Raw genomic sequence first — 12,563 nt, forward strand, 5'->3', positions numbered from 1 at the left:
TGGTAGCACTCTCTTTGGCTAGTGCTGACAGCTCCTTTACCTATTTTAATCCACTGTTACAAAAGTGTCTGTAGAAGAAGATTCTCTTGTTACAGCTCCCACACCCATGGCAGTCAGGCCAATGGTGCTGGGACTTTTTGATCTAGAAGTGACCATGGGCAGAGCCAGAGTGGGTTCTTAATGCCAGCCATGCTAAGAGGGGAACTCAAAGCCACTCCATTCTCCTGGCTCACCCTTTGTTATCTTTCTCTCTCATTGATTGCATAGGCAAATGCGGAGCTCGTAATGGAAACCCTGCGAGATGTTGAAGAACTAGATGGTTTCATGAAGAAAGACAAGTATGCAGATCCCGAATTCACTAGGAAGCTGTGGGCCTATCTGACTGTCAACCAGATGCTGGCAGAGAGGTGAGGAGAAACGTGGTCTGTGATGAGAGGGAAGAGAATCTTGAGGGCAATCTGCTTCTCTATGAGACCACAGCCATGAGGCAGCCCTCAGGGTTCTGAATGGCTAGGTGATACCTTCTGAAAGGTAGGTGATCTCTTCAGCCACATTCCTCCTACTTTTAGCATTCACAGATACCAGGGGATAGAGTTTGGGAGCAGTTAATTAGAGGGATAAGAGTCAAACAGACCTGGCTGTGAGGCTGAGTGGATGAAATGAATGGGAGATTTGCCTTTCAGAGCCTGAGTAAAAGATATGGAGTAGTTCAGGGTGAATCCCCTCTGAAGCAGAAAGGTCTCCTCCTGAGACTGGAAAATGGACTGAGCTTCTTTGAGTCCAGGCCAAAGCCCATAGAAGCCAAAAATATTCTTCTTATGGAGTATGCATTCACACAGGCCTTCAGACTTTCCTTCTTGCAACACCTGCCAGCTTGGCTCTATGACCACCCTGTGGACCAATTGTCATGGCAGCTGCCCTGTAGAGCTGCTAACCATGACACTTGTTTCATTTTCCACCCAGAAACACAGCCCCCACTGCTGCTTTGAAGAGGAACATCACCAAATCCATCCTACAGATGTCTCTTGACCATCATATTGTTACCCCCTTCACAGCCATGCTGATAGAGAATGCCGAAAAAGATGAGATAATGCTAGCAGACCAGCCCAAAGACCCCAGAAGGGGCTGCTGCCCAGGTCAGTGTCTCAGTCTGTCTGTTACTCTACCTCTCGTTTCGGCTTTGTTCTTCTTGTACTCGAAGAACAACTGTGTTCATTGTTCACTCCAGACGTTTGTGTTTATAGGATAGCTTGTATTTTCAGCAAAAGCTGACCAAATCTTCAGCCAGTTCGAGAGCATCCTGTTACAACAAATGGTCTTTGGAGCCGTTGGCTTCAGTGGGGACTGAATGTGCCAACATTGCAATGACAAGGTTTCCAGTAAGCCTACAATGTCACAGATTGAACATCATCTTACTAGGACAGATATGTCTAGTTCCCTGACTTGAAGCTGTAGAATTGACTATACTGTATTTTATTACCACTTTTAAGCCTTGGAAGCTTCCTGAGATTGTTATCAGTCAGCCTTGAGCCCACACGGAATTGGAATTACTGTAACAACAGTCCTTCATTAATTAAACTTCCACATTTAAATCCATTACTTCAATATGCGTTCCAAGGTCCCTGTTACAGCAACCTTATGTCCAACCAAATGAGGTGAGGTTGGCTTGTTCTGGCATTGTTTGGTAGAGTCAGTCTCAAAGCAATAGCTGTTCACATCTGTGGGTGTCTAGCATATCCAAAGTCATCCCTGCTCAGCCATGTGCTTCGAATGAAACTTGACAGCAGCTATTTTGTGCCCTTACCGGTCAGTGATTTGAAAAAGCACAACTGTTGCTGTCAGGAAAACACTGCCAGTGCAATGCAATGGAAGCACTGAAAGTAAAAGATCAACTCCTTGAACAACTGAGTCTGGTGATTTAAAACTTATTAATAAAAGGGAGAGTTTACAATTGGTTGTGAAGGAAAAAAAGCAGACTACATTACACCAACAGACAACATCATCTATCTGGCATTTCACACTGGAAGTGACTGTGACTTTGCTGAAACTCCAAGCACATGTCCTGCATGCTCAGTTCTCATGCTCCTGGATAACTCTAAAAATGTCCTGATGCTGGCTCAATGAAAAGGGTCCTTATGTCTGCCAGTTGTTAATTTTAGGTTAATTTATTCTTCTTCTCATTTTTAAAGTCTGCAGCTGCAACCCAAAGAGAAATTAAATAGCTGTTATTTATACCACATACTACAACTCATAACTGCCAAACAGTTCAGTGCAGAAATAGCATATATTGCATTCATGTGTAATGAATTCTTTATACATGGCACCAGCTGGCTAATTCAGACCATAATTATCTTGATTTAGATGATGTAGAGGATTTAAATTATTTTAATATAGGTTCTCGTGACTTTGTGTTTGATGGCATAGCCAAAACTTAACAGCACTGAATTTGGGGTCAAGGCACCTATGGATTTCAGGGACAGTGGGACATGACTCTTGAACCTTAGCAGAGGACAGAGTTTGTAAAAATAATATCAAAGTAAATCTCTGCTTAGGATTGCGCAACATGTGGGCTGTACCAAAACGTTTGTATATACAAGGTTTGGAGTGGGTAACCTGAAACAGGTTTTTCTTATACTGCTCCCATCAGAGCTGCACCGTCTGTCTTCCTAGACAGAGATCGTCACTTCCACTGGAATCACTTTTCAAAGGATTGATTAATCGCTTTTTTATCATTACAAACTTACTGCAAAACTGAACTGAGCATGGGAGAGATTCTTCACGCATAATGGTCTGAGAAATTAATATGACCTGGAAACTCAGAAGTCTCTGTCCAGTTTTTAAGTTCCTGTGTTATCTGCACCAACTTCACACATAACTGAGATAATAGTAATAACACTGCCTGAGTAAAAACAGCCTGTGGTTTCAATTAGGGGTTCAAGAAAGAAGATGCTGACAGAGATTTAGAAGTTCTAGCTGTGCAATCTTCTGTCCTACTGTTCTCCCCCAGCTCCTTTTTCCCCTTACTCCTCTTCAGAGCAGGGCCAGCAGATGTGAATGTGTCCTGCTTCAGCTCTTGTAATTTTCAGCCCAACATATTAAAACAAACCAAATTTCATGGGTCATATAAGATCATATTGCTTTATGAACTAAGTGGGAGAGAGAGAACCCATGTTACTTTCTGCTACTCTATCATGGCAAAGGCAGAGAGACCTCTAGCAGAAGGAGACGTGTTAAGGGATGTTGTATTAAATGCTTGAACTTATTTGCAACCTTTATTCATGTGGGTCATCCTAGGCCATGCAGGAAGAGTCCTACCTTTTCTCAGGCACTCCAAACTCAGGACCCAAGTCAGCAAGGCTTTTGCCACATGTTAAATTTTTAAAATTCAGCTCTTTATTTGACAAAACACTTAAGCCCTTGCACTGGGGGCTTTGCTAAAATAGGGCCCGTTCACATAAATAGGAGTTTAAAAGTCAGGCTCCATTTTATGGTTACTTCACCTGTCATATTCCTCTCCATATTCCATACTCCATATGGAGTAAATACATCCTAACTTCATTATAAAAATCTGTCTGTTACAAACAGTGTTGCATCTGCTTTACATTGATATAGCAAAATCAGGTTCTGATCTACTGCATTACTTGAAAAATTGCACCATTAAATATGTCAGCACTAACAAAAAAACAATTATGACTGTCATTTAACAGGTACTCTAGGATTAACTCCAAATGCACCTAATAATAATAAAGGTATCCCAGCCTGGGCCAATGTCACAGCTGTACCAGTCAGCTTCATGCCGGAGCAAAGGAGTCCTCCTGTGTCCTCTCTGAGCATAAACAGAGGTAAAAGCTGCAGTATTTCTCTGCAAAGAAACACCAGACAGCAACACTCCTCACTTAATAAACAAAGGTGACTCAAGCCAAGTTATTGGGCACATTGGCATTTTCAGCTTCTGTGACAAGATGCTAATGGTGGTGGTCTTTCAGTTGTCCTTATTTTTCTTGTTGAGTTTTCTGAATTGTTGTAAAAGATGCATCTTCATTTAGGGGCTAATCCACAAGAGAATAAATCAATTGCTGTGACTAGCCGATGAAGCTACTTCACTGCTGTTGCAGAGAACACCAGTATGAAAGGTCCTCAGCACAGCCTCTGTCAAAGGTCTGAGCAGGACACAATCACGTACATCTCAAATCACAGACACCTTGGTTCAGTTTTTGCAAATCCATCTAGCACCCAAATGTCAAGCTTTCCTTCATAAAATACTGCATTGTTTTGACTTTGAATGGATGAATGTGTAAAAATATCCTCTACCTTACAAGCATGAGACTAGTTTAGATCCTAATAGGATCCCAGTGACCCCACCTTCTGCTGCACGCTTCCCTGAGGCTGTTTGCTAAGCTTGCATTCAGCTTCTCCGCAGTAGCAAAGCTAATGTCAGGTTACTGCCGTTATAAATGACAGATTAATGTCCTGTGGTAGATAAAAAAACTCTGAATGCGCTAATGACTGATGGATCCTCTTAATTCTTGGGCCTTTGCCAGAGTTCAGTGCCTACTTAAACAAACCAGCTGTGAGAACCATTGCCTATAAAAGCAGTATAGCTACAGTAACTCCGGGGGTGTGCCTGTGTGCAGATGAGTGTATTTACACAGCTTTCAAACAAAGAGCTACCCTACTGCTTCTCAGCATAGCTCAAGGGTTAACCTAAGACTTTGGATAGTCAAGAAACTGCTTGGGAAAGAAGGTGAGCAAGGCAAAGTTACCTGTCCAACTTATACATTTATTTTACACAGAAAATTCTTTTTCTTCCTGGAAATGTTGATCAGAACAGGCTTTGTCATCAAGTTGGGGAAGATCAAGCAGTTGGTGAGAATAAGGAAAAATGATTGAGGGCTATATGCAAGAGACCCAATGTATTCAAAAGATTCAAAACATTCAAAAGCACCTTCACCCCTTGGAGGGTACCTACCTACCCCACCGTTTCCTGTGAAGACATTCCTGGTCAGGGTCTAGGATTTGCCTAGCACACAGGAAGAGCTAAATACTTCCAGAAGATGAGGAACACCGGTGAATGAATGGAAGCTGGCCTGGCTATCCCCATAGGCAACACTAAGTACAAGTATGACTCTGCATGTTGACAGGGAGACGCCAACCACCACCAAACCAGCAAGAGCTGGGCAGTGCTTTGCACTTCAAGACAAGACTGGAGGCAGCTGCCTTCAGTGATAGCTGCAGGTGTTTGTCTCACTGGAGGCAAATTTTAAAGAACAGATGACTTTCGGGGGGGGTGCGGTGGGGGTGGCGGGGGAGAGTCCCACCAGGGTGTTAAACACACTGTGAGAACAAGTCCTGGATTGTATTCCTCAGGGGAGGTGGTAGGCAAGATGCATCTTTAGCCAACATCAGTATGGTGGATGGAGTTGAAACATGTCTGAGATCTTCTTAGTTTGAGAGAACGATGTTCTAGGAGTGTGTCACTTCTAGAAATAGACAAGAGCTGGGCATGAGGGGGATTGGATATTAGTTTTGAACAGTTGTCACCCAAATCCTGCTTTCCGTGCCTTAGATCCTTTCCAGGATCTAGGCCTCAAAGGTGTGTGTCTGTCTGTCTGGTGTCCACATGGGTCCTTGGTCTCACCTGGAGGCTGACTTCCATCGTGAAGAAATAAAGCTCATCTCCTAGAACTTCAGGTTGAGCCTATGGCACCCTAGTGTGCAGCTGACCAGTTAAACCAGTAGTTCACTGCACTTGATGCTGTCCTCAATCCAATAATGTCATGTCCATTCCTTAAACAGGGGAAATATATGAGGAGAAAGTGTCTGAGGGGCTTTTGCGAGGAGCATCTAAGAACTTCCTTGGCTACTGCAAGGGTGGAAAGGACTCTTGTCCTACTCTGAGGAGTCCCAAAAAGTCCTTCAAAATCCTCTGAGGAAGGTGTTTCAGGTTTTGTGTCCCATACCTCCTGGGCAAGAACTGGCCTGCTTCTCACACTTGTTGCTTTTCTGTGTTTCAGTTGACAATGATCCACATTTCATCATACACCTGCCCAAGAGCCAAAGGAACATCTGTTTCAATATCAATTCAGAGCCTGGGAAGATCCTAAGCTTGGTTTCCGATCCTGGTACTGGTAAGGGAATAAAACTTGGTTTATTTTACAGCACTTTTCTTCTCTCCGGTCTGAAAGGTGTTCAGAGGGAGCAGGGGAAATGTCTACAGGGAGGACTGTGTGCTAACATGACTGTGGCCAGCAGTTTGAGTTATTGAGCAGTCATTCCCTTCCAGATCTGGAGTATTGTCTCCAGTTTGAGGCTTGCCAGTACAAGAAAGATGTTGACAAACTGGATCAAACTCAGTGGTGGCCACCAAGATGACTATGGGGCTGAGCACAGGACATAGAGGAAGAGGCTGAGACAGCTGGGTTCGGTCAATCTTAAGAAAAAAAGACCCATGGTTAATCCTGTTGCTGCTACAACCACCTAATCATAGAATCACAGAATCATTTAGGTCAGAAAAGACCTTTAAGGTCATTGAGTCAAACCATTAACCTGGCACTGCCGAGTCCACTGCTAAACCATATCCCTAAGCATCACATCTACACATCCTGTAAACACCTCTAGGCATGGTGACTCCACCACCTCCCTGGGCAGCCTGTTCCAATGCTTGACCACCCTTTCCGTGAAGAAAGTTTTCCTCATAGCCAGACTAAACCTCCCCTGGAGCAACTTGAGGCTGTTTCCTCTTGTCCTGTCCTTTGTTACTTGGGAGAAGAGACCGACCCCCACCTCACTACAACCTCCTTTCAGGCAGTTGTAGGAAGCAATAATTGGAAGGTAAAGATGGAGCCTGACACATCTCCAAGATGCATAGCTAAAGGACAAGAGGCAACAGAAATAAGTTACAACAGCTGAAATTCAGAGCAGGAGTGAGCTATTAGGAAAACCTTTTTCACTGTTGTCGTGGTTTACCCCTGGCCGGCAACCAAGCACCACCCAGCCGCTTGCTCACTCCCCCTCACCCAGAGGGATGGGGAGGACGATTGGAAAGAAATGTAAAACTCAAGGGTTGAAATAAAAACAATGCAATAGGTAAAGCAAAAGCCACACACACAAGCAAAGCAAAGCAAGGAATTCATTCACCACCTCCCATGGGCAGGCAGGTGTTCAGCCAAACCCAGGACAGCCGGGCTGCAGCACATGTAAGGGTTACTCGGGAAGACAAACGCCATAATGCCAGATGTCCCCACCTTCCTTGTTCTTCCCCCAGTTTATAGACTCAGTATGGTGTCATATGGTATGGAATGCCTCTTTGGCTAGCTTGGGTCACCTGTCCTGGCTGTGTCCCCTCCCATTTTCTGTGCCCCTCCAGCCCTCTGGCTGGCAGGGCCCAAGGAACTGAAAAGTCCTTGATTTAGTATAAACATCACCCAGCAACAATTAACATCAGTGTGCTGTCAGCATTGTTCTCACATGAGAGCCAAAACACAGCACTGTACTAGCTGCTAAGAAGAAAATTAACTCTATCCCAGCTGAAACCAGGACAGCTGTGAGGATGGGCCAGCACTGGGAAAGGAGCCAAGATAGGTGAGGAAATCTCCATGATAGGTTTTGAACTTTTAAAAAAGAAAGTGGAAGATAGATACAAAGAGAAACACAATTGGAGGCACACCTGGTGGCGGGCTGTGTGTAACTGTAGTCCCAAAGGCATCAAAGGGGATCAGCCTGTTCTTCTCAGAGGGCTTTACCTATCAGCATTTCTTATCTTCTGGAATATATGTGATAAGCGATGGGCATTTGGAGGCAGGTTAATCTGGGCTGGAAATGTGGTACCATTCTGCCACTGCCCATTTGCCCCATGCTTTTCACAGGCAGCAAGGGACTGAATGGCTTCTGAATCACCTCATACTATCAGCAAGACCTAACATCAGTTCCCACCAGATTAATATGCTAAGAGGCAAACAGCAACATCAGGAGGTGATTTAATAAATTATTTTCTTCTCTTGGTTGGCAAGATGAGGAAAACAAGGGGGAGCAGAGGGGTTCCTGTTTGTGCCGATCCCATTGTGCTCCCTGCTGAGAACAGAACTCCAAGTCTCTAGGTGGTGATCCATTCAGGCAACATGTGCTTCTCTGCTCTTCACAGGAGTTGTGGTCAATGGCCAGCTCATTGGGGCCAAGAAAACAGAGAATAAGAAACTCAACACATACTTTGGCAAAATTGGTTTTTATTTCAAAGCCAAAGGTCTGAAAGTGGAGATCACCACAGAAACAATAACACTGAAAGATGGATCTTACGGCATCACGCTGACCTGGTCTGACACAGGGCACATCATCCGGAAACAGTAAGTTGCTGAGCGTTTGTTGTTTGCCCTATGGAAATGGTTTGCAACACAGCACAGGACTGACCCAGCTATGGGTGGGATCCAGGTCATGGGGTGCCTGCATACGGGCACCTTATCTCAATGTCTGAGCTCTCGTTATAGGTAATGAAATGAGGCAGCAGGGCCAACAGAGCGATTCAGCTGACCAGACACAAGTAGAAAGAGCTGAATTGCTCTCCCTACTGATGACTGCATTAGCTAAGACCAGGATTCAGTTGCCTAAACACAAGCACCTAACATTGTTTGAGATGCCTTCAGGGTTTCTGAACATGATGGGAAACATAACTCCTAACATCCAGGAGACCTTCACCTGCGGATTAACAGCTAGCAGCCACGTTGGGCACCCCACAGCACTAGACACCTGTTTAGGCAATGGTGTCACTTCCAAAATCTCCATTCATTTTAGCAAGAGCTGAAATGTGTAGGGCAAGATTTGGCTGCCTGAACACGGGTGTGAAATGTCTGTCTGATTTGGCACTGTCCTGCCAGACTCTGGGTACCACTCCCAAGGCTGTGGGTTTCTGGTGGATCCCCTGTCATATCTGCCAGCCCTGTGCAGGTGTTCTGGATGCAGGGAGCATCTCAAGAGGCCTGAGAGCTTATGTGTGGGTGGTGAAACTGAGCCCTTCCTTTGGTTCATCTCTGCTAGGCTTCTCGTATCCATGAAGAAAGAAAACAACGTTACTATCACTGTGGGCAAGGAGATGTCCTTCATGGTTTTACTGCACCGTGTGTGGAAGAACCATCCAGTAAATGTTGACTTCCTGGGAATCTACATTCCCCCTGAAAACCAGTTCTCTCCTGCAGCCCATGGGCTGATAGGTAAGGGCTGCGGGCCAGGCGGTGGGGATGGCATGGCCCTGGGAAGGGGTTTTGCTAGATCTTTGAGTGAATTGGTTGGTATTTGTGTCCTGATGGGGAAGGTGTGAAAATTAATCAGAAAATGGGGGAGATTCCTGTAATGGCCTGGAAGCTCCGAGGACATTGTACAACATCCAATTATTCCTCCTCCCAGCTGGGGAGGGTGTTTTCAAAACAGGCCTGCCTAGACTTGGTGACGCTGTGACAGGGCTTTGCCGGCCTGGCTCATCTGCTGCGGGATGAAAACAAAAATACTGAAACCCCTCAAACCTTCTTTCTGTGAAGGTATCTGTGCTAACATTTGTAATTCAGCTCTCCCCTGAATGGCAGCCCTTTTCTGGCAATGGTATAAAACAAAAGCAAGGGCTCAGTTCACAGGGAAAAACAGCCCTCCGAGCCCTGGACCCACCCAAGGTTCCTTTTAAGATGTGGGAATCTTGAGCAGCAGAGGTTGTTTTCCCAAATATGCCTCACAACTCCAGGCTGCTTTTTTAGCACCAGTTTGCTGGCTCAAAAGCAGAGCTTTTTACTTCCCAGTGTGAGTGATCTGATAGCACTGGAGACACAGTGCCCTGTGGTCCACGCAGGAGTGGTTTGCCTGCTGCAGCTAGTTTGATTTTCCAAGAGTGCCCGGCAGCAGCTTACATGAGCGCCTCAAAGGTTAGGATGCTTTAAACCTCCTCTTTGATCAGGTCAGTTTACGTCTGAACCAGAAGTGTATATCCACCACCAAAGACCTGGGCAAGCTCCAGAGAAACCACAAGCCACCATGGAAGTCAAAGGCAACAAGCTCACTGTTACCAGGTAGGAATAATGTGCTTTATCGCTCTCTTTTTCTAACTCTGACTTCTTTTTAACGACATCAAAGATTGCAGGCTTATCTTGGGGGGAAAAAAATCCTTCTGTTTTCCCTCTGCTAATAATCTGGTTTTAGCAGTTGCCAAAACACAGGGGACAAGTTGAGCTCTTTCGTATTTGTGCACCAGCTGCTCTGCCCTTATAGCTGCCCCGCATCTGACCTTAGACAGGCCACGAAAAAGTGCCTGGGACCCCCACAAAAGGGCCCACGAGGTCATAGGATGGCAAAATTCATTGCATTTTGTTGTTGCTTCCACATCTCATCACTATGGCAAAAACCGGTGCCATGAGTGAGCAGGATTATCGATGTCTTCTTGCGTACTTGTCATGTGACTTTCATTTTGGGTGGCCACTTCCTCCCAGGGGACTGCAGAAGGACTACAGGACGGACCGCGTGCTCGGGACTGACGTGCAGTGCTGGTTTGTGCACAACAGCGGGAAAGGTTTCATAGACGGCCACTACAAAGATTACCTCGTCCCCCACCTATACAGTTTTATGAAGAAACCCTGAATGCTCTGACACGAAACCAGTTCATTATGGAAAATTCTTACCTGTCCTTCATGCCCAAACAACTCTTCCGAACAGTAGCTGCCAGCCTTTCAAGCCAGATCAACCAAAGGTGACTTCACCACCATTTGCTTTATAAATGATCAGCGTTTCAAAGCAACGTAACTCCTTTTTCTGTTAAAAATAAAATCTGTAATAAAGGGACATGCTAGGCTGTAGTAGGTATCTTGCTGTGTCTGACTTAATGGATAGTAAACTCCCTTAATAATTTACTTTTGTAGTATACATTTCATAGTAGACCTGGAACAGCAGCGCGGCTCCTGCAGTGTGGGCAGCACACACGACCAGGATCAATACTTACACCTTTGCTTTTTCAGACTGTCGGGAAAATAAGTTCATACACTGCTGGTCTGGGGCAAAAGGAGGATGTGCATTAGATGTAAAGGAAATTTAACAGAAAAGGAACACGTGCTCTGCAATGGGTATCATGAGGAGACTCCAGTCTTTTAAGGATGGGTTAACCACTGGTGAGGAATGTCCTCAAGGTAACTGATAGTGCAGGAAAATTAGTTCCAGGAGTCTGAGACAACCTCCAGTCTATTTTTTGTGAAAATATCAACATCACATTAGAGTTCACACACAGATACAAATCTGGGAAAGCACAAAACATTCAGACTATACAGACATTGCCATCAATACCCAAAGCTTCCCTTCCAGTGGGATTAGCTTCCAAAAGCTGCCTTACTCTTCAGGAGTATTCACCAAAGAACCAGACCGGCAGTGAAACAAATATGCACGTGTGTGTACCTAGAACCAGAATCAAAACCCTGCTTTCTGGCGACCTTAGAAAAAAAAAAATGTTGGCCAGATTCTTCTCAGCAGCCCTGATCAAGGGAGGGCACCCAAGTAATCTACTTGCCATTCTGAACTTCAGTTTCCCTCACATACAAACTAAAGGCTGGTACCTGATCTTTCTTGCAGCCACGGTGTCAGGAGTGAGATGATCAGTATGTTTTAAGTGTCTCTTCAGAGTAACTCTTGGAAGTGTAAGCAGCTTCCCCACAAACCATTCCTTGCTTCTTCGAACTCATTTATTAGCTTTGGCCTCCACAACACCCTGCAGCAGTGAGTTCCCCAGTTTAACCAGGCTCTGTCAGGGGAGGAAAAACCCATTGAGCGTGTTTTTAAATCCCCAAATCAGTAATTCCATGGTGTTTCCTAGCTTGTATGTGAATACAAGCAGAGAATAATCATTCTCTGGTCTTTTCCACACAATTTATAACTCCACGTCTATTACATTCACTTTAATTTTTCAGGCTTCCGGATGTTGTCTAATTATTTTGAGTAATACAGATGTCCTTTCACTTACCCCCATGACTCTCCTACATGCCTCTTCTCACCCAATACCTTCCCTTTGAGAAAGAGCATAACTGTTTACATAACCCAGGCCGTGCAAAGAGCCTGAATTTGCAGACAAGTGTCTTCTGCCTCCAGTTCCCTTCCTCGTAATTCTCCATTCTTTAGATACTGCATTACTGCTTGACTCTGCCTTGCATTTACGTCTGGGATCCCTGGAAAACCATTTGATGTCCCGTGTGAGGTTCTTCCGGGCTGCTCCAGGCAGCGGCCGTTTCACTAAACCTCTGCAGTCTTCCAGTTCTCCTGCAGGGGTCCCCTGGAAACCACAAACCAACACGGCGGTGACCCTCTGAGGCACGGAAAGGGACGAGGAACAGCGACTTTTGCCCTCTAGCGACCCTGAACTCTGAAACTGCAGCAAAGCCGATGTGCACAGCACGACGGCACCCTGCCTCCCTCCAGCCTCACTTCAGCCCGCAGCTGAGATCTCTGCTGAGGGGTATGAGGGCTGTTGGCCTCCATCCCACCAGAGACAGCGACCTCGCCAGGGCAGACCGGACCATCAGGGGATGGTCTGTACTCTCCCCAGGACAGCCTGC

At 45.4% G+C, this 12,563-nt stretch overlaps 1 protein-coding gene across 3 annotated transcripts in view; it reads left to right on the forward strand.

Moving 5' to 3' along the window:
* ITIH2 (inter-alpha-trypsin inhibitor heavy chain 2) overlaps nucleotides 1-12,537 on the forward strand; it is a 217,179-nt gene extending 204,642 nt beyond the window's left edge. For all 3 annotated transcript variants that reach the window (XM_080394049.1, XM_080394048.1, XM_080394050.1), the window contains 8 exons: nucleotides 268-407; nucleotides 964-1,136; nucleotides 3,708-3,842; nucleotides 6,015-6,128; nucleotides 8,141-8,339; nucleotides 9,028-9,200; nucleotides 9,932-10,043; nucleotides 10,461-12,537. In XM_080394049.1, coding sequence (XP_080250175.1) covers nucleotides 268-407; nucleotides 964-1,136; nucleotides 3,708-3,842; nucleotides 6,015-6,128; nucleotides 8,141-8,339; nucleotides 9,028-9,200; nucleotides 9,932-10,043; nucleotides 10,461-10,608 — 1,194 coding nt within the window. In that variant the 3' untranslated portion in view covers nucleotides 10,609-12,537. The remainder of the gene's footprint in view (nucleotides 1-267; nucleotides 408-963; nucleotides 1,137-3,707; nucleotides 3,843-6,014; nucleotides 6,129-8,140; nucleotides 8,340-9,027; nucleotides 9,201-9,931; nucleotides 10,044-10,460) is intronic.
* Nucleotides 12,538-12,563: the final 26 nt, after the last annotated feature.

This window comes from Falco punctatus, assembly GCF_963210335.1.
Source record: "Falco punctatus genome assembly, chromosome: 6".
NCBI lineage: Eukaryota > Metazoa > Chordata > Aves > Falconiformes > Falconidae > Falco > Falco punctatus.